The sequence below is a fragment of the Seriola dumerili genome, unplaced genomic scaffold, assembly GCF_002260705.1.
Source record: "Seriola dumerili isolate Sdu_G_001 unplaced genomic scaffold, Sdu_1.0 BDQW01000309.1, whole genome shotgun sequence".
NCBI classification, from domain to species: domain Eukaryota; kingdom Metazoa; phylum Chordata; class Actinopteri; order Carangiformes; family Carangidae; genus Seriola; species Seriola dumerili.
Window position 1 is genome coordinate 181,931 of NW_019174564.1, and position 26,182 is coordinate 208,112.

The 26,182-nt window shown below is 39.2% G+C and overlaps 2 protein-coding genes across 5 annotated transcripts in view; one reads left to right on the plus strand and one right to left on the minus strand.

The window, feature by feature from the left end:
- The window catches only part of ppp3ca (protein phosphatase 3 catalytic subunit alpha), a 62,071-nt gene extending 57,945 nt beyond the window's left edge, over window positions 1–4,126 (minus strand). For all 4 annotated transcript variants that reach the window (XM_022758757.1, XM_022758755.1, XM_022758756.1 and 1 more), the window contains exon 1: window positions 3,850–4,126. In XM_022758757.1, coding sequence (XP_022614478.1) covers window positions 3,850–3,910 — 61 coding nt within the window. In that variant the 5' untranslated portion in view covers window positions 3,911–4,126. The remainder of the gene's footprint in view (window positions 1–3,849) is intronic.
- A 2,833-nt stretch (window positions 4,127–6,959) lies between these two features.
- bank1 (B-cell scaffold protein with ankyrin repeats 1) lies at window positions 6,960–25,977 on the plus strand. The gene is made up of 16 exons (XM_022758762.1): window positions 6,960–6,972; window positions 7,519–7,914; window positions 9,830–9,972; window positions 10,076–10,214; window positions 10,310–10,452; window positions 12,437–12,551; window positions 13,414–13,610; window positions 18,866–18,929; window positions 19,183–19,398; window positions 21,292–21,354; window positions 22,794–22,978; window positions 24,859–24,922; window positions 25,130–25,159; window positions 25,400–25,479; window positions 25,617–25,651; window positions 25,797–25,977. Exons 1-15 carry the CDS (start codon window positions 6,960–6,962, stop codon window positions 25,647–25,649), a joined length of 1,881 nt encoding a protein of 626 aa, XP_022614483.1. The 3' UTR covers window positions 25,650–25,651; window positions 25,797–25,977.
- The last annotated feature ends 205 nt before the right edge of the window (window positions 25,978–26,182 follow it).

Below are 26,182 nucleotides of genomic sequence, written 5' to 3' on the forward strand. Positions count from 1 at the left end.
CAGAGTAAGTCGAGAAATGCTGAGTATCTACAAGGAATGGATCAAATTCTCACTCAACTCTTCCAGAGATCAATTTTATCCATTAGAAGAAAAACACCCTCATTGACTGAATAAATAGCTTTGTTCAGTATTTTCATATCCTCAGAAAAATGTTAACATTTTGAGGCAGCTGGCCAATGTACATCACAGCCACCCAAGAATACTGTAAACCCAAATGCATAAAGACAGTTTGACGTCATCTAGTTTGCTTCCCCTCTATCCCACAGAGCGGCAAACCTACATTACTATTCACTCTTGATTAGAATTGACTGTCTAGCAGAAGAAGAAATTACAGTATGTGCCAAAAACAAACTCAGGATGAAGTTATTGACAATTTGATTTCCGCAGTTTTACCAACACCAAGGGACTTCTGACTTCAGAAAAATATGGCAGACTATTTCTACTGAAATTTAGTTTAGTTTTTTTAAATCACAAATTACAGACACTGCAGACTGCCAAAGGATTAAAATCTCAAAAGGCTTCAGCAGTTACTTTGAGTCACTTGACTTTCCCATTGCAATCTTATTCCCAGGCAAATAAAGCTAATGACAAAGTTTATAAATGCCATAGAGGAAATATTACTCTGAATGACATCATCTTGATGAAAAAGGGTAATTTTATATCTGTGTATTACACGATGTTTACACCTGGTAAGACAGAAACACCACGATGGCACACATGTCGGCTTGTGAACATGAAGCTGAACCATATGCAGGTGATCACACGTAAGGCGAAGATCAAGTATGTGGCATTACTTAATGTTCTGTTCTATAAATGACTCGGCTATCCAGCTGGGATCAGTGGCTGGCATTGCGCCGCTGTCACCACCACCATGTCTCCAACCCACGCATGTCTGAGCATTGGGGCCTCTCCTCAAAAGTCAAATGTCAGATGTTATCCATCCCCACTCATAGAGAAGGACCCGGCACACCATCGGGGGTTAGGAGGCCCTGCTTCTCACATGGTGATGGAAAAACACCATTACTGAGCTCGTTTTGCTTTGGCGAGCAGTGGTTGTCATGAGTGCACCATAACAACCATATTACTAACAATTTATTTTATGTTTAACTGAGCGTAGCACTAGTATTAACTATCATACAACATAACTGTAGAGGAAGATTTTGTTTCCAGTCAATATACTGTTTAGTGGCAATAGTTATATATTCAAAACTCTGCAGTATACAAATCCAATTAATGTGACATAATCATGGTGAATCTGAGCTACAAAATCATTAGCTCATGAGTCAATTAGTCTGTCAACAGAAAATGAATTAGCAACTCTCGCTGTTTGAGTAAAAAAAAGAAAAAAAAACTAAATTCTACAGATTTTAGGTTCTGTAAAGTAAATATTTTCTGGTTTCCTTCATGGGCTGTGGGAAATTTTGATATCAATTACATCAATGAGATCAATCGACAGTTTAATGGAAATAATGAAAACAGCCATGAGCTACAGCTAAATGGCTAATAATTGTAGCAAAAACTCATGACCTCAAACTCTAACAAAATAATCAGGATTATCATGAGTCACAACATAATCCTTATTTAACTGCTACTTAACCAGGTAAGCCTTTAAAAACTTAATGTAAAACATCTGCAATGGTCAATAACATCAACATCAAACAACTATCAACTGACCAACATACAGGTGATGGAGGTCATTACATTTAATGGTTATTGATCAGAAACTCATACGTTTCAGTTCATTTATGACATGATGAAAATTATGCAACTTCTCCTGCCTCAGCAGATTAAACTCTTATGAGTGATTAATATGGGGCAGTGGCTTGCAGGAGTATTATGATAATGCATTTTGAAAACAGGTGGATGCAAAGCGCTTATGATAAGTTGGCCTGACACCTTGTAGCAGGGCAAACTAGGCAGCTGAAAACAAATTACTTCACACATATAGCCAGCAGTTATTTTGGAGATGTGCTTTGTACACAGCCAACGTCTGTGTTGCCATAATACTGATGCATTACCAAAACACAGACTTCTCCAAACTTGATTAATGAATAATAAGTTAAATAACTTTGTTGATCTCAGCATCAGGTTTAGAAGCAAGCCCCAGAAACTGGCCTCTCAGATTCCCTGGCAGCCCGACTAAAGACTAATCAATACATTTTAACCTGATTAAGACCATAGCAGGCCTTCACTGAGCAGAGCAGGGAGGGACTGAAAGTACAGTATTGAGATGTGCAATGCGGTGGCATCTCCTCAGCGTAAAACAGCCATGTGCCAAACGGAAAAGTAGCTTCAGATCCATATAACATGACCGACCAAGTCTCTCCATGATATTGTGAAATCTCTTCAAAACCCATACTTGTCATATCTATTTTTCATTACCCTTCAAGTTAGTGGAGACTGTAGGGGGATGATCTCTTGAAATATTCATTACAAAAGCACCCAAGACATGCTGTGACTCTCTTTCAACACTCAACCCCATTTTCTGAGCAAAATGTAGCCATATAGCCACAACACAACTGGTTAGCTCTGTACTTGTGGTGGAAAATAAATTGTGAGAAATCATTTTTATTAAACATTTTTCCATTTCAAATGGCACAAGCTGAGCCTAAGAAAGCAATGAAGTGGAACTATATTTGCGATACAGCTTAGCGAGGCAGAGATCAGGCTTGCCTTTAATACAGTGTATAGTCAATGATTCCAGTCATGGTCTTTTGAACACTGCAGCGTTGCCTTTCCTGCTTCCTAAACAAAATCCTAATGTTTAATGGTCACCGATGATCTAATCATTTCAACCGGTTGAACCCTAGCAACTAAGCCTGAATAAAATTACTCAACAATTCCCTCCTGTGCTTGTGCACACTGTGATCACTGCACATGCCTGTTGTGATGTAGTGGAGCTGGAGAGGATAATGGTTGCAACTAGTGCTGGATCAAAATCAGCCAGCACAAATAAAACACATTCTGTCATTTTACTTCTTATCCTACTTTGCATTTGTCTTCCAACATGAGAGATTTCACTAAAGTACTCATATTCAAAAACAGAAATAGGCTTAATACCGCAACCTAAGTGCAGAACTGCCTTTGTAAGTCAACATAAGATGTCAACTGGGCAAGCTACATTGCCCCTATTCCGTGTTCATGGGTAGGTCGACTCGATTATGATCTTTATTGCATTCTTATGGTAGACTGCAAAGGTGGAATGTCAGACCTGTAAACACAGAAAACACTGAGAACCAGCCCATATGCCATGAACACTAAAAGCACACGATGAACACCCCCAAATATGAGATTACAAAACATAGGCGACATCAAGTAGTATTATGCAATGCTGAAAAAAATAGAAGCCTTAGGAAAACCATGCTTGGTGATGCATGCAAAATGAGGGAAATTCGCCCTTGGGTTGAATGCAACGGTTGTGCAATATCTGCATGCATACTGTAAAAGCTGTGCACTGTATATATGAATCGAAATGACCATGCATCTGTCACACTGCTGGGTGTATTCGTAGCTAAGGAAGAGAGTGTATACAGACAAGCGGCTATATCATGCCTCACAGGCGGAATGTGACACATTTCTAGCTAAATTCTTGCTCTGGTTCACAAACTGGAGTTACCCTCACTTCCTAGTTTACTGCTGCTGTCATAGCTCGGCTAACACCCTTCTTCCTCCATAGCCAGCAAACAATTTTCGACTACATTTGCTGCTGCTGCTGCTGCTGCTGCTACTGCTGCTGCTGCTGCTGCTGTTGTGGCTTGCTGCTACGACCGTGAATTCTTCAAGTCTGCTTCTGCTGGTGAGAGCTGTGGTAGCGTCTCATTTTAGTGTGCCATGAAAAATTACACTTACATTTCACCACCCTGTCCGTCGTAGATAACTTCGGTTCATCATTCGGCTTGTTTTCGGACATTTCCAGTGTGATATAATATTGAGATATAGCAGAAATGAGACTGAAAACGCTCCCTGCGTTGCTCTTGCCGAACAACTCTTGAGTCTATCCGAGAAAATAGACCGCAGTGATCTCACTCGGTCCTATCAGCGGCCAAAAATACTTGCAACAGGGTTACAATTTCACTGCTGGTGCTGTATGAGCTGCTCTGTCTGATTTACTGTTACTCTGTATCAAGTTGTGTGAGCGCAGTGTGCAGTCAAACATGCTAACCCTAAGAACCCGCCCCCCAAATCACACCTATTGGTTGAGAGCGGCAGGCTGCCACTCTGACTGTACATTCCCCTTTATCAAAGGACTGTTCTTGTGTCAGTTAGGCCTGGTGTGAATAATTGTATGAATTACTTATAATAAACTAATAATACATCTGTAGCTGGGTATTCACACCTAAAAAAATAATTAACAGATATAAAAAAAAATACACACAGAATATATGATATATATATAATATATATATATTTATACTATATATATATATATATTGAATCTAGCACAAAAATGATCGCTGCACACAATTAGCTTTGACTGAAAATATATTTGGACCAAGGAATAACACTCCACACTGAGAGTGTATAGCCTATTATCGGCCAAAAAATGTATTATAACAATAATATAAAGATTAAAAAAAAAAAAAAAAAGATTTAATTAAACAAAAGATAAATATGTTAATGGAAAGTCTTAATCTAATTTCTTTATTTATATGGGCAGTGCACCCTAATCAGCATTTCTGTAAATGTGCCAGTATGAGCTAGCTGGCTAATTTTCAACTGCATTCCTTTGGCAAGATGTTCTAAAACCAATTAAAGTGAACAGTCTTCCTTACTATGAGATAAACGGTTAAAATGATTAGATAGTAAGACAACAATTATGAGATAAAATCTCAATATTTTCAATAGAAGGCTACGAAGTAAATTTTGAGTTGGAAAATCAAAATTATAAGAGTAAATCAAAATTACTAGAAAAAAGTAAGAATTATTAATATATCAAAAGTATGATCAAAATTGGAAAAGTCCAAATTATGAGATATCAAGTCATAATTATGAGATAAAAAGTAAAAGTTATGAGATCAAACTAAATTACAACATAAGATGTCATAAATCTGACTAATCATGAGCATTGTTATTTTATCATAACTAACCTCTTTCTTTATTTGACCTGCAGAAATTAATTTCCATATGTCAGGGCCAAACTAATGTGATCTGCATTATTTTTAATTCCCCTCACTTTATAGTGAACAGCAGTAACAGTGAAAATATATATCTCCAATTCTAACTAAAGGCCACATTACCATGAAATCTGTTTTGGGTGTTCGTAGTTCCCTCAGGATGAATCCTGATAGTTTTAGTGACCTCTTGACCTGACCTCATTTTTCCAAGAGCTCTCCTCTAGCGCCACCCTCAGGCCAGCATTGCACACATGATCTTATACAATTTAACAGGCATATCTCCATATAATTTGCAGAGAATATTCGTGCTCCCATGGAGATAAACCAGTTCAATTTCAATGGTCAATGTCCTTTCCTCCAGCACCACCCTCAGGGCAAGATTTGTAGTTTCAGTCTTTTTTGTTTACACCGGTGATCCCATTATCAGTGTCTCATTTGAGGTCATGGTTAACCTGCCACTTTATTTGTCTCCATGTCACTAGATATGGAAAAGTAGCTGGTTTTGATCGCTTTACTGTCTGCTATAGAGGACTTGGTTTGTTCCTTTGAACTCACAGTGCATCCAGGAGAGGATTTCATGTCCTGTCTTTGTGGTTAGATCAGAGTAGTCATACAGTAAATGTGAGTGTGTGAAAGTGTGTGGATCTGCATGCATGGGAACAGCCTGATCTGTCGCTGGTGAGTCACCAGGTACACGGCACCGGCAATTTGCATGAAGGAGACCACAGCTGTCACCCACTCATTTTCTCCACAGTTGTGTATTTCGGTTACCCCACTGCTGCTGAAAGGAAATTAATGAATAAATGGTGGCAAACTGCTATTGGTGAGACATTAGTGTGGTATGAGTCAGTTGTTTGGCAGGTGGAGGCAGTTAATGAAGCCCTGAGTTTTATATTTGTGTCAATGTGTGTGTGTGTGTGTGTGTGTGTGTGTGTGTGTGTGTGTGTGTGTGTGTGTGTGTGTGTCAGATCATCGCATAGCTTTCTCATCTCTGCCTATAGTGGAGACATTCACACCACATCATTAGTTTCTGGCTCCAGCCACAGGTTCCAGTCCTCTGCTTTGCACTGGCACAGACTTAATTAAACTCTGGACAAATCTGTGACTCAAATTTTTCACTTTCCATTCACCTCTTGTCTGCTTGACAGTGACCTTTGTGTTTGTTATTTGCTGTTTGGTTTTGTTTGTTTGCTTGCTTACACATAGATCAAGTGTCTTATTTATGGGACATTATAAGCATGGCTATGAGAGTAATACTTCCTATACTAACACTGCAGCTTTGGTAGATTTTATTCCATAAAAATATATGAGAAAATATGGAAACACTCAAAAACATCTCTCAAAGTTAATTTTTCAAACTGGAAAACCTTATAATTATCCACACAGTGACTTTGTTCATCTTACTGTGCCGCCCTCTTTGCTGAGTAAACATTATCTAGACATCAGCTTTTTATAACTTCATGTTTTATGACGACGTGTTTATAACTACCCACTATAGTGATATATTGCCAGCAAGCTAAACTTGGATGACAAACTTTTGATGTCGAAACCACATTGTCAGTTTTGTAAAATTTCCGTCTAAATTATTTGGAATCTCTGCCATTAAACTAGTGTCATAGTAAAGTTTTTTTTCTTTCTCTGAATGATAAAAAGCTCATATTCAATCTTGTTCCTTGTCACCAGGACAGAGAGCAGACTTTCTGTTACATTAAAAAAACGGTCTCATTTCTTTATTCATTTCGGTGTAGCAGGAAACGCCCTCTTATCTGAGCTCCTCCTGACAAAAGCAGGGCTGTTTTCTATGTCATTCTGAAGTACGACCTGCAGATAAACAGCACTGTAACCATGAGCCAGACAGGTAAGCTGTCTGTTTGCTTTACTTATTCGGCAATTTATTATTACATACATTTTTAAAGGGATAGTGAAAGTGATTAATTGCTTTAATATACCAGTCTTGATTATTTATGATGGCTTGCAATGCTCAGAGCAATATTTTGTGGATAATATTAGTGCAATATATTTAGAAATGTCAAGGTTTCCTTTAATTTCATGTTTTGCTTGTTTTTGTATTAATGTATTTAAATTATTTTTGTAATTTATTTATAATTTATTGATAAAACACAACTCAACATCTGGCAGTCATTTCTCTTCATCTTCTACATACAGAATGTTACATTTTAATGTGCTGCACTGACAATGACATTATATTCATTTCCATTGTGTGGGTCAGTTGCAGAAAAGTCTATAAACTTTTTATACTAAATAGGTGTTAAACAGCCCAAATATGTTCAAATGAAATAGAGGGAATGCAAGGTTTCTCCATAGAATACTAAAAACTGCAAACACAGATCTTTATTGTGCATGTTTTGCAAATTTTTGAACAAAATATGCCTTTTTCTTGTAGCTGAGGAGCTGCTAATCATCTATGAGACTGAGGCAGAGCAATGGGCAACCTACCTGAAGACAGTCTTCACTGGCCCCATCTCAGAGGCCGGGATCTGCTGCTATGACATCGCTACAGTGTCCAGCCGGCGGGACGACTTCCTCAGGCTGGCCCAGTATAACTGCAAGCTCCTAATCCTTTCCAAAGGCATGCTGGAGGGTCTTTGCCAGATGTGGCGCTTCTTCCTGGCCCGTGTGTTGAGTCCAGCAGCTAATGTGGTGGTGCTGCTGTGTGGGGTGGAGAGTCTGACCCCACTTCTGGAGAGGGTGCCCCTAAACGGCGACGAATGCCTGGTGATCTCCAGTGAACAGGATGCTCACGTGTACCTGTCAACTGTGACTGATATTGTGAAAAAAGGTATGGCAATGGCTCCGAAGTGTTTGTTTGATCATCCACCACCTGTTCGTATAATTTTGTCTTGAGCCCCATGTGAGATTATTTGAGCCTTAGATATGATTTAGTACTGGCTGTACTATAGAAACGAAGGTAAAAGGCAAAATAAATCCCGTCATGCATTATCCCACCTTTAATTAAATTGAAATTTAAATCAGTATGTATTTACTGGGGACCTGCTCGGATGCACACAAAGACCCCTGGAGCTCTCCAACCTTATTTCAGGAACCAGTGAGGCATGAAATTCCACCTTAGTTTCCGTGCTACTTTAATATTTGATATTTCTGGACTTACATTCAATGTTTTTAAATCTGAGAAGTGTTATTCCTAACCAAACACTGCTCAGTATCATTTTAATCTTGTTTATAACATGAATTAAACATATAGACAGAAACAATGTATAACACTATAAAACCCATTGTAAGAAATTATGAATATGGAATTGTGAATTGAGTGTCAAGCAACTTGCATCAATCAATCATTGAGGAGTTGGATGACAGTGACTGACTGATAGGCTCAGCTTTGAATCAGTCTCCGCCTATTTAACACAATTGACAAGTCCTCTAATAGATGAAGAGTAAAACAGACTGATATTTAGACACAGTGTGCATCCCAGGCATGAAAACCCAGAGCACAATCACCCTCTTCAATATGCCCTTCCTTCAGGAAAAATTTCACATGGCATTGCTGTTCCTCTGCCATAAATGTGAGGGGTAAGAATGCTCATTATCTGTGTGAACGCCTGAGCAGCAGCTTGGAAACCTGTTTACTGACTGTTTACGTGAGAATTGTGGGTGCTGAAGATTGACATCCAGTATTTTTTAGCAGCAGCTGCAGAGAGATCTTTGGTAGCACTGTGCATCTCTGACATATTCTCGTCTGCCATGCCAATTATCATCTGCCTCCTTCCCTGTTTTTCCTAATTGCACTATTTGTATAAAATCATAAAGCGGAGGAGGGGGCTTGTATTTAAACAGGTTTGTGCGCAGGAGGAACATCTGATGCAAATAGCTAGTCTTTCCTCTTTGGCTGCCTCTGATTACTGATCGTGAGCCATGCAAATTCAAGTGCACTCTGCATCACTTCATTGCACTGATACAGTGAAGTGGCTCAGGCCTGGATCCCACGAACAGTTATATTTTAACCCAGAAGTGCCTTCACTGTTCAAACATAATGATGATGCTTGTTTGTTAGCACATGCAGCAGACATGTACGTAGGTGTCTGATGAGTTTGAGTGTACAACACAGGAAAAGAAAGTAGGCCTACCAGCTTCTCTGATAACTGGCATGAACACTAAATCAAACCTGAGCTACTGCTCATGTAAATGAAAATTACAAGAGATTATACATTTCTCTTTCTAATTGAATCACTGAAAATGCCAGTAACAACAAAAAAATAAGACACAAATTCTGCACAGTCATGCTAGAGCCTCTGAGGCTACAGCAATGTTTTGAGCTACAGCATTGTTTATCTTTTCCACCATGTTACTTTAGTGTGTTTGCATGCTAACATTTGCTAATTAGCATTAAAAAGTATTGCAAGTGTTTAGTCATGAGGATGACCAAGTGATTACAGTTTAGTTTCATCCTGACAGAGACTTAAATGGTTGTACCAAATTTCACTCAAAAACATAAATGAGAACCTCAAGGTGGCATGAGAGAAAAGGTCAGCAGGATTCATCCTCTGGGGCTCATGAATGCCTGTAGAAATTTTCTATGCCAGACATCTAATAGTTTGTGATGGATCAACATTGCTATCACTGATGCCATTCCGCTAGCATGACTGAAGTTGCACCTAGTTAGCTTATGCTATCTGAAAACCATTTTGTAGACATAACTGGTGCACAATTCGGTATATTCAATGTCTCATCTTTTATAGGCGGATCAACCACAGCAGCAAATGTCAACCCCCTGACATGTAAACTATCAGGATCAGAGCAAAAGGCGGAACAAATGCAGTCAACTGGAGCTCACAGTGTCAGATGCAGCGCTGTAGTCGTTCCTTCCAGAGTTCCCTGCGGGGTGAGACACTCATCTAGTCAGTCAGTAGTAAGCCATTTTGTTTTTCCATAAAGCACCCCTTACATTGGCCACACTGCTGTTCACTGTACTGTCTCTTTGGCAGACCTCTATGGACGTGTTCATTCTTTTGAAAAATGAGGCTCCTGGCAGCGACGCTGAGGTTGAGTTTACTGCTGAAAATCAAATGCTAAGACTGAAGCCTGTCCATTGGAATGACCGAATCCTGTGTGTCAAAGCACCAGGTGAGCATGTATGATTAAAGAAATACTAATCAAGATGATATTGTCTCTAAAAATCTGTTTTGTTTCAGCCTGTTTCTGTATTTTTTCTACTGCAGATTTTCCAGCAGGCAACGTAAGAGTGACCGTATATAGTGATGGAGCGCCGCTGAGCATGGCACAGCTGCAGTACTACAGCAGCATGGAGGAGATCTCCTGCCTTCTGTCGAGGGTAGCAGACCCTGTAGATTTCATGTGTCAGGTACAGCTGTTAAATGGCTGTTTGACTTTCACGTCAATGAACATCCACTTTTTATTTCTGGTACCTTATCTTGAGTTTTATGATTGAAGGGGAATCCCACCATTTTTATACTTAAGGGTCAGTGGTTACTAGTTACGGGGAATTCAACAGTTCAACAAAGTGAAAACAGTTCAATGATGTTTTCTGTGGATCTGTAGGAGTTTGACATGTCTGAGAAAATAAATATATTGATATTGTCATCAGGGTTATTTAGGTTTGGGCTTTGAGACTACAATCGTTTTACACAAAGACAACATTACAAAGTGGGGTTGTAAAGTTTTAAAGATGTGGGCATTTACAAGGGAGGGGGTGTCAAGACAACAACAAGAAGATGCTATTGATTGCATTATGGGAAATGTGGGATCCATTGTTTTAGGAGCTTGACTTCTACTAGGGATCAAAGTCAAAGTGTCTTCCGCTGCACTGATTTGGAGTCCCCCAGGTTTATTAAATTGCAATACTGCATTTCTGGATTTTTAGTTTCTAGTATTAGAGTATTGAGTTAATGGGGCTATTTGTAAGTGACGTGTTCTGTGCCGCCGAATGTGGTTTCTTGCCGGGAGCGGCTGGTGGTGATTGTTGGCCATTGTGTTTACAATACAAGAGGGGATAATACTCCCTCTGAGCAGCGCTACTTCTTCAGGGCAGACTGGAGGCTACATACAGTGAGTCAGTATTGGAAAGTGACGAGACAGGCCTGGCCTAATTAATTAGTATGCTAACTTCAGTAGAAGAAATGAAGGAATGAAAATTTGATGCTGCACTCGCAACATTGCTCCTAGACTGGTAAGGTAGCAACTGTTAATGCTAATGCTGGCTATGTAGCAATAGCAAAATTTACAAATAGTTCCTTTAAGCTCCTGAAACACTGGGTCCTGCTGATGATGTCATCCAGGTTATTTTTCTAAACTTCAGACAGCTCCCTCTAGAGCCACAGAAAACATTAGACAGCTGCTTGCACGGGCTGAGCTGTACTGAACTGAACTTCATGCATAAAATCAGCTGAGTGCCCCTTTAATGAATGCATTTGTCCATGGGAGAAGTTGCATATTTGCAATTGTCAGGACCGTGTTGTAACTTTTCAAAAATAGCGCAGATACATTCTATTATACATGCAGATTAATGTTTCTAAACATTTTTTTTGTTGATGGGAATTAAGCTGTAACAGTGAAAATGAATGTATCATTACACAGTATTCAATTGTTTGAGGGGAACAAGCACAAACTTTAAACTTATAACACTTTTAAATATATTCAAATAATTCTAGTCAATCATTGCTTTAACAATGTAGGAAACCTATTTGAATATTGCTGTTCTACTTGCTTGCTCCTCAGAAAAAGTAACTCTTGTGAGGCACTTTGAATGTGTTATGCTGCGTAGTGACTCATTGTTATGTAACTCAGTTACAGAAATTAGTCAATCGCCGCCCCAGAACACTGCTTATAATTGATCCACTTCAAGCCATTAGAAAGACACAGAAAAACAGAAGATAAATTGAATCAACAATTTCTGCTGATGTTTTTGTGCGCAACTGTGTACTGTCTCCTTTCTGAAATTGAAGAGACGGCAGATTCAGCCTTCTTTCAGTCATGAACACTTGATTTGATTAGGTCTCTTTTGCTGAAGAGGCAAACTTGAGCAATGCCAAAAGAAGAATTTGCCAAGAGAATTTCAAACTAAAAGTCTGGACTGGCGAGGCAGGACTCTGATGTGTGTGTGGTTATATTCAAACTGACATTTTTATTGTGCCTCTATAGACTTCACCACATGATCCACAATACTCCCACTGTTTGTAGGAGCTACTTTTGTTTGTTCATCAAATTCAAATCTCAGTTAGTAATCTGCTTGTGTGTGTGGTGAAAAAGGGGTTTACTCATTTTTCTTTGCAGTCAAATTAGTTCGACATGTGGCCTACCTGCGAACTGTCTGTCTCTCTGGTTTTCAGGCTCTTCAGGTTTCCTCTGTGGACAAGTTGGATGAGAAGTTGTCCTCCATGCTGCTGGAGGGAATGCCCACTGGAGGCTTTCGGGCACTGCAGTGTGAGAACACACCTGACAGAGGTACAGCACTGTAGGATCGCTTACTCTGGACTTTACAATGAAAAACATCTGCTGACTTTTCACAATGAGGGCAAAACCAAACCTAGTGCAACTTTCTTTAAATTCTATTTAGACTTATGCAAAGATACTGCCATAAACTATATGCTGACTTCATATTTTTTTTATCTCTAATTTGTTGTACTGGACAGGAAATCTGTAAAACATTTCATTGTGGTATGAATGGATGCAAGGTATACCCAAAAACAATATTTGTACTTCTATTTGTGTTTTTTTATGTAGCAGTAACATGTCATTGTTACATGTTGGAACAGGTGATAATTAATGGAAATGTTACCTTGTTTTAAATACAACCCATTAGTAACATTTATTCACAACAGAATGTGCATTTAATTCATTCCTTTCCCTCTCACCATGTATTTATGCAACAACGTGGACTGAGCATACTGCTAACAACTGGAATGCATTCCTGTTGCATGATGCACATTATCTGCTACGAAAAAAAATGCCTTCCATTATTTCTTGTCTCATTATGTGGCAGATTGATGGCTTCATCGGCTACTGAGATTGATCCTTAACTCTGCTAAAAAGGGCACAGGGAAATGTTTCCATGACAAACAGGTCAATAAGTGCCTCCAAGCTGTCTTTCTTCGACTCTCCTGGATGTGTTAAATTGCTTACATTGCATCGGGTCACCTTTATGTTATCACCTGGAAAAGGAGTGATATAATTGATATAATCTTTCCTGTCAAGAAATATTATGTGTACAAATACGCAGCTGCTCATTTTCAGGCCTAACGGGACTTTGTTTGTTCTGACAATTTCTGAAAATCCCTTGTCCTGCCTAATCACATGTTCATATCAGAGATCCACCCTGCGGATGTACCATCACTCCTCCACTTTGCTGCCCAGTATGGATTCAAGAGTGTGTCCAGCCTGCTACTGCAGTGTCCAGGTGCTGAGCGAGCACTACACACAGCCAATCGGCATGGTCAGACTCCCACAGAGATTGCCAAGAGTCACGGCCACACAGAGCTTCACACCCTATTGAAGGAAACACTGGTAAATACTTTCTCTTCAGCTATTTGTAAATCCCATCTCCCATTCTTTTTCTTTTCTTTTTCTTTTTGACTCTCGATCATTTTCACCATCCTCCAGTTGGAACTCATCCTCGTATCATGCCAGATGATATTGTTTTAGCATTATTGACCCTCCATACAGTGAAGACATTTCTCAAAAATAGTTTTCAGTTACCTGCTGACATCTGAAGAAAACAACATAATTCACCTTAGGACTTGAGAGGTCTTGAGATTTCACAGCCAGGGGATGCAGTGCAGCACTCAGGAATGCTCTTACTGACACCAACAAAGCATCAGGACTATGAGTGAGTGGTGCTTTATCAATAATGAACAGAATGGAGAGGATAGTAACAAGCATAGAGAGTAACCTGTGTGTCAGGGGCAACTTCATTCCTTCCAAACCAATGTCTTTACATCCAGCTCATGGCTCAGTTAGTGGATGGATGATAACTCTCCCTTCTCTGACCCAGAATATGTTTGGCCTGCGAGGTTCCTAATGGAACACCCCCACAGAGACTAGAAAGGCTGTGTTTGTTCATGCATGCACAATGGCTCACAGTGCAGGTCGTCTGCATACATTCAGACAATTAATGCAGCCACTAATGTTGAAATTTCCTTGCGTAACGGCAGCCATTTTCTCATGTTAATATGGAGAGTCTCTTCCTGCTCAACCTCCAATTTCACTGGGTAGATACAGTAACACAAGAGCAGCATGTTTTCCACTCACTTGCTAATGAGTGGCAATCCAAATTTAATATATCCCATGCATGCATGCACACCCCTTTATCTGATAAACCTGGAGGACACTAGCATCATAATGTTCTTTCCAATGCTAATTTCATTAGACAGTGAGGACATTATCATTAAAAAAAAAACATGATGCACCAAGTGGTATAGCCGAGTTTGAAAATCACTTCATTACTGTTGTGTTCTGGAAAACAGAACACTGATTATACCTGAGATATATATATATACACACACACAGTGTTCTGTCACTGTACCTCATATTTTCAGATATTTTAGCTCTCATATATCTTTATATATTTTATAAGCTAATCATATATTTTGTATAAACAATCTTATTCTGCTGTAAAAAGGTAGTAGAAGTACAAAATATTATATAATGGAAATACTCAAGTACAAGTTCCACAAAATTGTACTTAGATACAGAACTTCAGTAAATTTACTTTGTTATTTTTCAACACTGGACCAAGAAAGGCTGCAGTTGAATTTTTTTAATGTAATTTTTCACAATTGTGAACACAAACAAAACTCCATTCAGCTTCACAGTATTCAAGTAAAAGCAGAAAATTCAGATAAATAAAACCTGGACCATTAAAACCCAAACTGTCAAGTAAGCAATTATTATCATTATTTTGTAATTTGAGTGAACTGATCCTTTAAAGCTCTTATCAGCTGTTGAATTCCTCAGTTTGTAACAGACAACAGCATAATGCTCATTCATTCATATGAAAATGTCTGCTCTCATTGCTTGTTCTTCCCTTATAATACTCACAACTTTGAACTTTCTCTGATGCCTCGGATCAACCTATAGAGAATTCTCTCTCGAGGGAAATTTAGACACTCCAACAGCTGTTGCAAATGTATTTATCCTCCTAGCAACACTGCTAATTGAGAGTGACTGCAGATGGAGCAAGGTTTGATCAGATTGCTCCAGTGAGTCGAAGTGCTCCCTGTGAACCTTCAGAGAGTCGGCTGAGCTGACAGGGAGCAGTGGAGTCAAACAGAGGTCTCCCCATAGGGACTTCAGTGAGCCTATAGATGTAACATAACAGACAGATTTGACATGTGCACACAATTGGCATTTCTTTGCAGTTATCCTGGAGGGTAATTAAAATTCATCCTGACAGCTGAAAACTATATACATACTGCGCTTGTGTGTAACAGGAAATGTGTATACGAGTCATCATTACAGGGTGCGGTTTTGTTCTTGCTCCCCTTTTGCATGACAGTTTCATTAACTCATCTGCAGTGTTTCCCCCACCTCCAATTAATCAACCCATGATGCATCAGTGATTTGGGCGTCAGTAGCAGCACTCTGTCAATAAATCCTAGATGGATCGGTCCCTTGCTTCATACACAGGCTGAATCACTCACAGGGCCTGCGTCAGATCCACCATTCTGCCCTGGCACCACACTTCTTTGTTAATTAGCTGTGAACTGCTCCAGAGGGGAAAGCTGAATTATTCAGGAAGAGCATAACTAGAATACAAATATAGAAAATACTCAGCTGTTATCTACAATGTTTATGTCTTCAGACTGCAATATTGTGCTTGCTCACAGTAATTACTAACACAAACACACATTGTCCTTATTTAATATTTTAGTACTGGGTCACTAATTTGGCTGAGTGTCACTTGGCATTTAGATGGACTCCTCACTCCCACCAAGATGCTCTCAGATGTAGAGCAGAATTCAATAAATACAAATTTGCTTGCAACTGTATGGCCCATCAGAGACTACAAAGAGCTATTTATGTGTTGCATGCTGTGTTTGTGTACAGCACACTCTTATCCAAATACAGGGGAGCCAACTTAGGTGACATACTATCCTCTTGTCCAGAGATTTGTTGATTCCCCTGATCATGTTTTGCATGTTTGTTTGGTTAGTAACTGTGCCATCATTATCGGCAGACTCCGGAGATTTGTTTATCATTTGAATGTTACGGTCATGCTCGCGCTGAAAATGCAACTCTTGGCACTGTGCAGATTGTATGTTGCATGTGAATAGCAGAACTGCTGAAAATGTTTACATTTAACCAAACACTTAGCCCAGTTTTTAGGCACGCTAGCAAAGTTGCTGCAGGGATGTCAGCATACCGACTACAGCGAGGCCCTGACATCTCATCTGGGGCCACCAGCTGAGCAAATGTTTCATTTATTTCCAGTGAAATATCTCAACATCTAGTTGCTGGATTGTCACAAAATATATATACAGGTGTTCATGGTACCTAGATGACGAATCCTACTGACTTTGGGTCAGTGGGATTTGGTGATCCCTTGACTTTTCCTCTCGTACCACCAGGAGGTTGAGATTTGTGGTTCAGTAGTACTAGCAAATGTTAGCATGCTACCATGCTAATCTATCAGTCAACATGTTAAACATTATACCTGCTAAACATCAGCATGTCAGCATTTCCACTGTGAGCACCATCGTGTTTAAGTACACTTAGTAGTGGTAGTACTAGTACTTAGTACACGAAGGTCTCTGTGCTTCACTGAAGTTTAGTTGCTTTGGATTAAAGCGTCTGCTAAATGAGTTAATGTAAATGTACATCCTCACAGATCATGGCTGCAGTCTAATATAATACATGTTCAGTGTTAAAAGATAACACTTTGCTGAGTAAATATAGTTGTAAGTGTGAAACATTTCTTTGCCTGCTGAGCTGACCAAGTCTTATTTTCCCATCCCAAAAAGCAAGTTGGACAGATTTTAACTGCACAACACTTAAGTGATGGGTTCGTGCTACACTCTGCAATCCGCCGTGTACCCTGAAACCACTGGTTGGTGCTAAGAGCTGAGACTAGCCAGCCAGCGAATTGATCATCTCAGCTGCTGAAAACAGATTTACACTCCTTATCCCGTACTAGATTCACTGGAGATTTGTTCTCCCTCTAACAAAATCATGCCTGCTGTTTTGTCTGAAGCCCTGCTGCTTGGATTGCAGCGGTGAGACTGAAATGTTTCTGGAATGCCCGGGGCTCCTGTAGTTTCAGACATCTGTAAAATGATTTAGCATTTGCGGTTAGTAAATAAATACCCTTTCCTCATCCAGAAACTACCTCTGAAAATACCACACTGTGCTTTAGCACAGCATCTGACTATTATAATTCCATGTTCAAGCTGCGGCGGTGATTAACCCGTCCCTTCTACCTGTTGGGCCTGTTATGAACCTCTTCTGTTAAGTAATGCATTCATGGCAGCCAGTAAGTAATTTACAGTACTAGGAACAGTGTAATATTGTAATTGAGTCATGAGTGGCTGTGTTGCTTGGAAACTGCACAGTGCGTGGCAGGTTGTATGGGGGATATTTTGATCGAAGTGAGCTCTCTCTCATATGTTCTGCAAAGGTTTATAATGTTGATTGGGATTTTTCATACTGAATTCATAATATATCCTCTTAAATTCATACTGGAATCTAATGTAATCCCAAAGCATTATCATCTGGATTGTGAAAGTATCTTCCGTTGCTAGAATCTGTTTGGATGAAAAAACTACAATACAGCTCAGCAGTTGTATGTGTTCATACATTGTAAAAAAAATACACTTTATTTGTTATAAACTCATACATGTACTCATATAAACTCATAATGTTTAATACATTATTTTTATTTTACTTTTTTGCTTTTTCCTTTTGTGTTTTTCTGTCAAAATAAATACTTTTACAGAGTAGCTTTTAACTGTATGTCATTTCACAATTAATGACAACTCTTTACTTCTTCAAATCTTCATTTGTAGTAGAAATGTGGCAGCAAATTAATATCTGTATTTCATTCCAATTATAGATGCAGTCTAAATATCAAGCCAAGGGTCTTGAATTGCTCACTAAATGATATGTTTGGACTGAAAGGGGAAGATTGTCTGATTTCATAATTACCCTGATCATACCCCTGTCTGTCCCTCAGCATGCTATTAGCAAATAGGCCGACTCGGCAGCAGCTTTGCTGTCAGAGGGAAAACTGCTTTTTTTTTTTAGCCAGCAGTCAGGGTTACAGCTCACCTCTCTAATTCCTGTTATAGCCCTGAAATTGCTTTTCCACAAGTGAAGTCCTAACACATGTGGTGAGAAACCTCATTTAATAATCTGGAGGTTTGTCACATCTGACATGAGAACACTGAATATTAAAAGGTATCAGCCTATAGTGTGAAAGAGCTTAGAGTGGATAGTAGACAGTCACCTCTGCTTTTATGTTTCATTTTTAAACCTTAGAAAAGAGGATACAGGTGAGAAAATGAGCCGACTGGACGGACACAGTGAGCCCACAGAGAGATCCACATTCTTACCTAAATTACAAACCTGCATTATATCAAGATTTGTCGAATGCATAAATATGGATAGAAAAAATATTCTGTTATGTTATTATGTTATACTGCAAATGCTCAGCTTCAGCAAAACAGATTAGACATTGCTTTCCTCGAATTCTAAATTGCCTCTATTGAGCTGTTTGTGATTTGGATGAGGCGTAAAACACATCTCCTCATGCTCTGTTGTTGCAGAATATGCTCAACCCTGATGAGGACAATGGTGATACCAGTGTGTACGAAGTGATGTGCACTGCAGGTGAGTGTGGGGCTGATGGGAAGTGGGAGGAGGACAAAGGAAAGCCGGATGTATAATGGAATTGTTTTTTTGTTTTTTTTTCCAGTTTATCATTATGCCGGATTGCTTGTTCATTTCCTACCACTGAATATTTTCCCTGTGCTGATGGGCACACCCTGCAGTGTTGCTTCCGATTAGCTGTGAAATAACAGTAGCAAAAACAGCATGCAGAACTTCATCATGACATTCAAGCAGTAAACACTTTGTGCATTAGGGAATCCTTCCACCACAGATGTACAGCAAGAGCAACAAGGAGGGGATGAAGGGGAGGAGGTGGAGGATCTCTATGCTCCACTGGGGGTGAATGATGAATATGACACCATCCTGAACTCAACAAAAGCAGTGTTTATTGCCAATCGCCCACCAGCACCCACACCTCGGCCTGAGAGCACCCAGGTGAAGGAAGACAAAACCCCTTACATTGCTCAAGGTAACTTATGATTCTTTTGTTCCCCCCTTTTCTTCCAAATTACAGATATAATAGAGCTGATTTGGAGTAAAAACAACACTGAGCTATGCACAGTATGTGAAGGGGAGTTTGGGACATGATGTGGGAGGGAGGAAGTGCCTGGAATGTGCATTGCCGTTGTCAGTGGAGTACTGCTGAATAGAGTGAAGAGGCTTCTTTTTTTTTCTTTTTTTTGTGATGCAGTTTGTTTTGATTCCATAAACCACAAGAACATAGTCGCTCCCCACTGCAAAACAAACAAAAGCGAGGACAGAGAAAGAGCCATTTGCCTGCATCAAGAGCCGACAGTCCCTAACTGTTCAATTTCAGCACTGTGAATATTTCATGAAGATGAAACATCCAAAAGTGACTGGTATTATTAAGCCTTATGAATCATTAAAACGGCTCTGACTTCTCCTTTTCATCTCACAAATGCAAACATGAACACATGCATCCACAATTAATTGTTATTCCCACAGACAATATTACTCCAGTCCCTCACTAACTATCACTTGTGCATTCAAAACACACACACACAAAAAAAAAGATTATAATTGCACAAGAGCCCCATTATGCAGCTTTTTATTGAGCTTGTTTGTATCCAGTGAGCCAGCTCTCTTCCCGATGGGACTTACAAAGCAAAAAAGGAATTGAGTGCACCACTGAACTCTCTGCATCTCAACCATCCCCTCAGTAACACAGAGGGAACTACTGGGCTGCCATCTGCAACCAATCTTGGCCAGACCATGGCCAAGTCAGCCAAAATAAGTCATTACACATGTTTTCCATCGTCCTTGTCCCCAGAGTGCACGAGAGAAAGGAGAGGGATTTTGAGGTTTCCATCTATTGAGACAGTGGAGCTTCAAACCACACAAGGATCACATTTTGCTCCTCATTCCCACTGCCGCAGTGAAAGATGTGAGAGGAGAGATGAGGCTTGGTGGAGGATTAGGCGAGGAGCCAGTTATTGGAGAACACTGCACAAGTGGAAATAATGAGGAGTTTTCTTTTGTTAGCGGCAACGTCCTCAGCTCAATGAGACTGAAATACTGGAATGTGAATGAAATTCAGTCTTACAGGGAGGAATTACTGGGCATGTAAACTACATGGAGTGCAATGCACACACTCTAAGGCAAGGTAAAGTAATAGCTACAGTCATGTGACAGATCCACAGCAGTGCTCCACTCACAATTTCATTCTGAATTCAGCCATAAAGGCAGACTTGTGTTGTGAGCCAGGTAGAGAAAAGAAGCTGTGTTTGAACATGAAGTGGAAAAGAGAGATGCTGTCATGGAGGAAGTAGTCAAAGGCAGGATTATCTTGCAGGGTGTGGATGTTGAATTTTAATCCAGCGTTGGTCACACAGCCGCAGCTCCACTGCCTCTGACAGCTAAAGAGTGTAGCCTTTCATTCTGAATGCTCACTACCAAACCAAAAGCATCATTCAGGGCGTCTAATTCGATCCAGAGCTGAATCTGTGTGAGTGTTTCTCTGAGAGGAACCGAGATCTTAGCTCTGGGGAATATTACACTAAAAACCTGCTATTTCAGATATTCAGATTCCATTATATTTATATATTCTGTGTGAGTAGTGGTAGGTTTTTATCTACTGGCTATTCACACTTAGCTTTGTACACTCCACTGAGGTTAATGCTTTTAGATTTAGAGTATGGCTCCATCTTGTGGAGAACTACTTGAAGTACAGGAGCACAGACCATTTTTAGAAATCTGTAGCATCAGCTCAGCCTTGTAATGTTTTCAGTGAAGATAAAGTCAAGAAATTTGTGAAAAAGTTGTACATTTATTTTAAATAAATGAATATTCTATGTTATATCATTATATATAATAGTTGCTGTACGCTATGCTGTGTTTACAGTGTTCCAGAAGAAGAAGACACCACAGGGTGAGGCTGATCTCTATTCACTGCCCACTAAACAAGGTGAGACTGAGGTAGTATCCTGACATTTAGTCCCCCAAAATTGATGAAGCTTCAAAATCAGTCATAACCCTGACCTGTAAACACACAAGTCTTTCCAACTCCACATCTCCAGGTTTTCTGTTTTACACCTGCAGTGTATGAGAGTCAAATCAAACCTGGAATTTTTGCTTCAAGCAGATCCAAGTGGAAATATTGTCCATTTAAATAAATTAGTAGTTTGGAATTAATGTGCAGGTGTACACTTTTCATCAACAGCTTTTTACCTGAATGTTATGTGCATATGATTATACTTTTTTTTTTTTTTTGCAGTACTCATAAAATCCACAGAGATTACCCTATTGATATCATACTAAGCCTTTTAAAGATATTTTTGCCATTTAGAGATATTTTTGGCATTTATACATACAAAACACCTTCATTAGATAGGGTACACAAGGTAAGCAGGTGGGAGATAGAGTGTAGTGTGACCTGTAACAAAGGCCCCAGTTGCAAACGAACTTGGGACATTGCTGTAATATTGTATTAACCTTAATCACTTGCTCACCATGCTCTTAGTTTCCATCTGAATATTAATGCCCAGGCGTTTTAATCATCACTCTCAGCTCTAGTTGAATCTGGTTTTATCATCCACTCACAAAAACACAGCTGCAGTCATCGGTTTTGGAGCATGTGTCAAAATGAACAAACTGTGAGATACACTTTGCCCCCCACCACTGTACACTATAGTCTGCTTGAATTTCCCCTTTCTGAACAGGAAGAGTATTATCACTTTGAGATCTGCTGATTGGAATTTTACTGAGCCGATGATTTTTGCTGACTGATTCCTTGTTGAAATTACCTGCTGGATGGTATTAATTAATGCTGATAATGTAATTGTAATGTTTTGTTAAATCAATTAAGATTGTAGTGATCACCACAGGGGAATGAGTCATTAAAGCAGCAAAGTAATGGGCACACAAATAGTAAAAAAAAAAAAAACTATGAAAAAGAGCAGGTAGACACATGTGGGAACTAATATTAAAATAAGAAAATACAAAAATAAAGAAAACTATGTGAAAGAGAGGAAGAGCTGCTACGCTGAGCACCTACACAGATACAAAGCCATTTGTCTGCTTTGCTGTACTGTTGGTGACACTGAGTGACAGGTCCATAGATCATCAGAGTCACCCAGTAAATGACTTACCATCCGCACTAGCATTACAGATGTGACAGGAAAAAACACATTACCAGCCAATCTCCTCTGTGAACGCCATCTGGAATGGCTTTATACTCTGTCTTTTCTAATTTCTGTCTCATCGTGTAATGTGTGATACTATATATGAATTCCAGCTTGTTAACTTGTTTGCTGATTTTTTTTGTTGCTGCCTGGATCTAAAAATGTCAAATTTTCTGGTTGCTCAAAGCGGCAGATGTTTTTATAGAGTTGTTGCTCTTTGCAGCACGCGGGCGAGAAGACAGCATCTCTTCCACCTATGACACCTTCGTGCCAAACCAGATAGACGGGCTTCAGCAGCTCATTGAGCTCCAGCAGAGGGTGAAGGCAGGTTCGCTCACTGTGGATGAAGCCCTGGAGCGTTTCAGTGACTGGCAGAGGGTTCAGAAGGGCATGGATGCCATCCAGCAAGTAGGACTATCACACACTGTGATCACACTCTCACACACACACACACACACACACTAGACTTGGAATGGATAAGCATGCAGGACCAAACCCTCATAAAACTATTACCATCTGTTGCTCATGCAATGCCAACCTCCAAAACAATCCCACAACAGAGAACAATCTCACAATAGAGCATGCAGATATAGGAAGCCATTTACTTCAGAGTAAAGAAAATGACTTTTCATTATATTTTTGTCTGACTCAACAGAGAGCAGAGACAGTGATGAAGAGTCAATGTTTGTCTTGCCTTGCCTGCAAATAAGGCCGGTGGCACACATTACATTCACAGTAAGGGAAAACGTGGTTGCAGTTGTGGCACTACAAGCTTCTGTTTAGCAGCCAGAGAGAAAAGAAAAAAACTAAATATTAATATTGGGATTAACAGAGGTCTTTTTGGCAGCTATGACTAAAAGGTGATTTACTTGTCCAACTTACCTGTCCCCTGTTACTCAGGGTAACAGGGGACAGGTGTGCAGGCTGTTGATTATCAGGTGACTCTGGAGAACTGAGGACACCTGCTGGAGAGGGCAGGAACGACAGGAGATATTAGAATTAGACAGGTATGGCAAATGCCTGAAAAAGTGACAGTAGCTATGGTTTCTTACATGACTGTTAGTTTGCACTGCATCCTGGGCCAATCCAACAGTCATACAAGGCCTTTTTTCACAGACAACATTTTAACATTTCACAGTATGAAAAGCAAAAATGAATGATGCCTGAATTCCATTAGGCTGCTTCACTTTCCAGGTTTCTGGTGTTGTGCATGCTGACTCACTGTTAATAGTTATTGGGGCACTTGAATTGAACTAAGAATGTAACACCTTTGATTTTCCTACAGAGATGATCAAATTGTGAAACAGTGGTATATCTTATTTTGTTCTAAATAAAAAAAAGTACAAATACAACAACGTAAAAATACATCATCATTACACAGAGTCTTGTATTCAGGCTTCTTGTATTAAGTAAAAAGTATTTAAGCATTATCACCAAAATGTACTTAAAATATAAAAGGTAAAAGTATTCCAACCTGTGATTGATATACTACTGTATATGATATTATTAGATTTTCAATACTGATGCATCAGTGTGTTAGCAGTCAGGCCCCTCCAAAAGGTCCCAAGATAAATTCTGCTACACAAATTGGTATTGCTCTTGTGGACCTTTTCTCTTATCATTGCATTTTTTTTTTGTGCATTTTTGATCCTTTTACCTCTTTGGATCACGATTTATTTTGAAGAGTGAACACATGAAGAGTGACAAGAGGCTTACTTTTTAGACAGTTACTTTTTTATAACACGTCACAAGCCAAAAACTACTGGTTTAATCTGCAGCAATGTGATACATAACATAAACTTGCTTTTATAAAGTAAAACCTGAATCTGAAAATTACTCAGAAACTATTGCTGCCAGACAAAAGAAGCGTAGAAAGAAGAGATAAGAGTAAAAACTACAATATTTTCTTCTAAAATGTAGTGGAGTATTAGTATAAAGTTGCATATAATGGAACTCAAAATTGCATTAAGTAAATGTACTTAGTCACTTTTCATCTCTGGATGAGATCCCATATTTATTAGTATAATGACTAAAACTTACCTTCCCTCTTTTATTCTGCTCTGGTTGTTTAAAGTATGCATTTATTTGAACATTATTTGCAGACAGTCAGTTTTCTACTAGACCTCCATGAAGACATCAAAAGATTTACAACCCAACTGCACAGCCGATCTAATTGTTCTCTCAGCATGTGCAAATATAAAACAGATCATTTATGGAAATCTCATGTGTAAGCAATCGGATGCTCGTATGTTGGTCTAATATTAAAACACTGATGTTTGGCTCTGCAGGAGAAGTTGAATCAGCTGAGAGCAAGTATCATCAACAACAGAGAGGACGATGACAGTGTCTATGGTAAATACTCCTCCATCCTGGATATGTGGGCTAAGCTTTGCTGTCATCACAGAGAGGCTCCACAGAGCTCAGATTTCCTGGAACTTTAACATAAAAATAAATACTATGCAGCGCAGCAGAAGTTAAACAGAAACAAGCAGCCACCTTACAAATGACTGTATTAAACTGTGTACTGTAAATGGCTTAGAAAGTCTTCTCTCTCCCCAGATAAAATCAACATCGTTCATCACACGCCAAGTGAGTCTTTAAAAACTCATCTCAGTGTGCACAGAGAAAACCTGTGCTTGCATGCCTTTGTAGTCTCTGCAGTCCCAGTTGCACTGGTGGGAAATTAATCCTCAGGGAAGTGTTATTTAATCAAATCCCCAGTGCCATGTTTTGATGAGTGAGTTTCACTTGCACTAAATGGGAGTCTTTTATTTTCCTTTACTTTACATTTCTCTGTTCGGCTGTGCATATTAGATAATTTCCCCCCAGGTGTTGCCGTGAATGAGAGTCGGAGAGGAAGCCAACCAGTGGAGTCTGATTTTTACAGCAAGCCACTCAAAGGACAGCACGTAAGTTTACTTCACTTGCCAAAGGAAAGCTTGGAAGAAGTTAGCGTGAATGACTTAGTGTAAAGTTTGGTTGGAATAGACATACACACACTGAAGTTACAGACAAATGACAAATATCCCTCTGAATTATTTTGCAGTCAAATTTCTTTTGGAGAGCTGATAAACGGTGAAGGTAAGACTGAAGGCAATTGATGAATTTGAAGTTCTGTTAACAGAATATGAAGTCAGCTTTCTGTTTATAAATTCTACTGAAATAAACGTATTATTTTTGGGCTCATTAAAGCTCTTTAATTGTGTGACATCTTCTATATTTACAGGCTCCATCACTCCCCCAAAGATTCAGTTCTTCCAGTGATTATACGGGTTTAATCTGTTGATAAATGTAGGCTTTTCAATTGTTTTGTATTTTAAAGTAAAAAGAGAGATTTTTGATATACTGCCTCCTGCTTTTTCAGCTCTAACCTTCTCATTTAAATGATTATGGAAGTAAATTCTGGTTTAAGGAAAGAATCTGATAAAGTACAAAATGTGTAACCTCACCTGTGTCAGTATCATTGTCATTAAAGTTTTCCATATCAACAAATACTTGAGAAATAAACTAACAAAATTATTTCTTACTTCTTATTTTTTACTATGCACTGAACTTAACTTGTAAATCATATTGTTGATGAAACTTTCACTTGGTAAAAGTAAATCACCATCT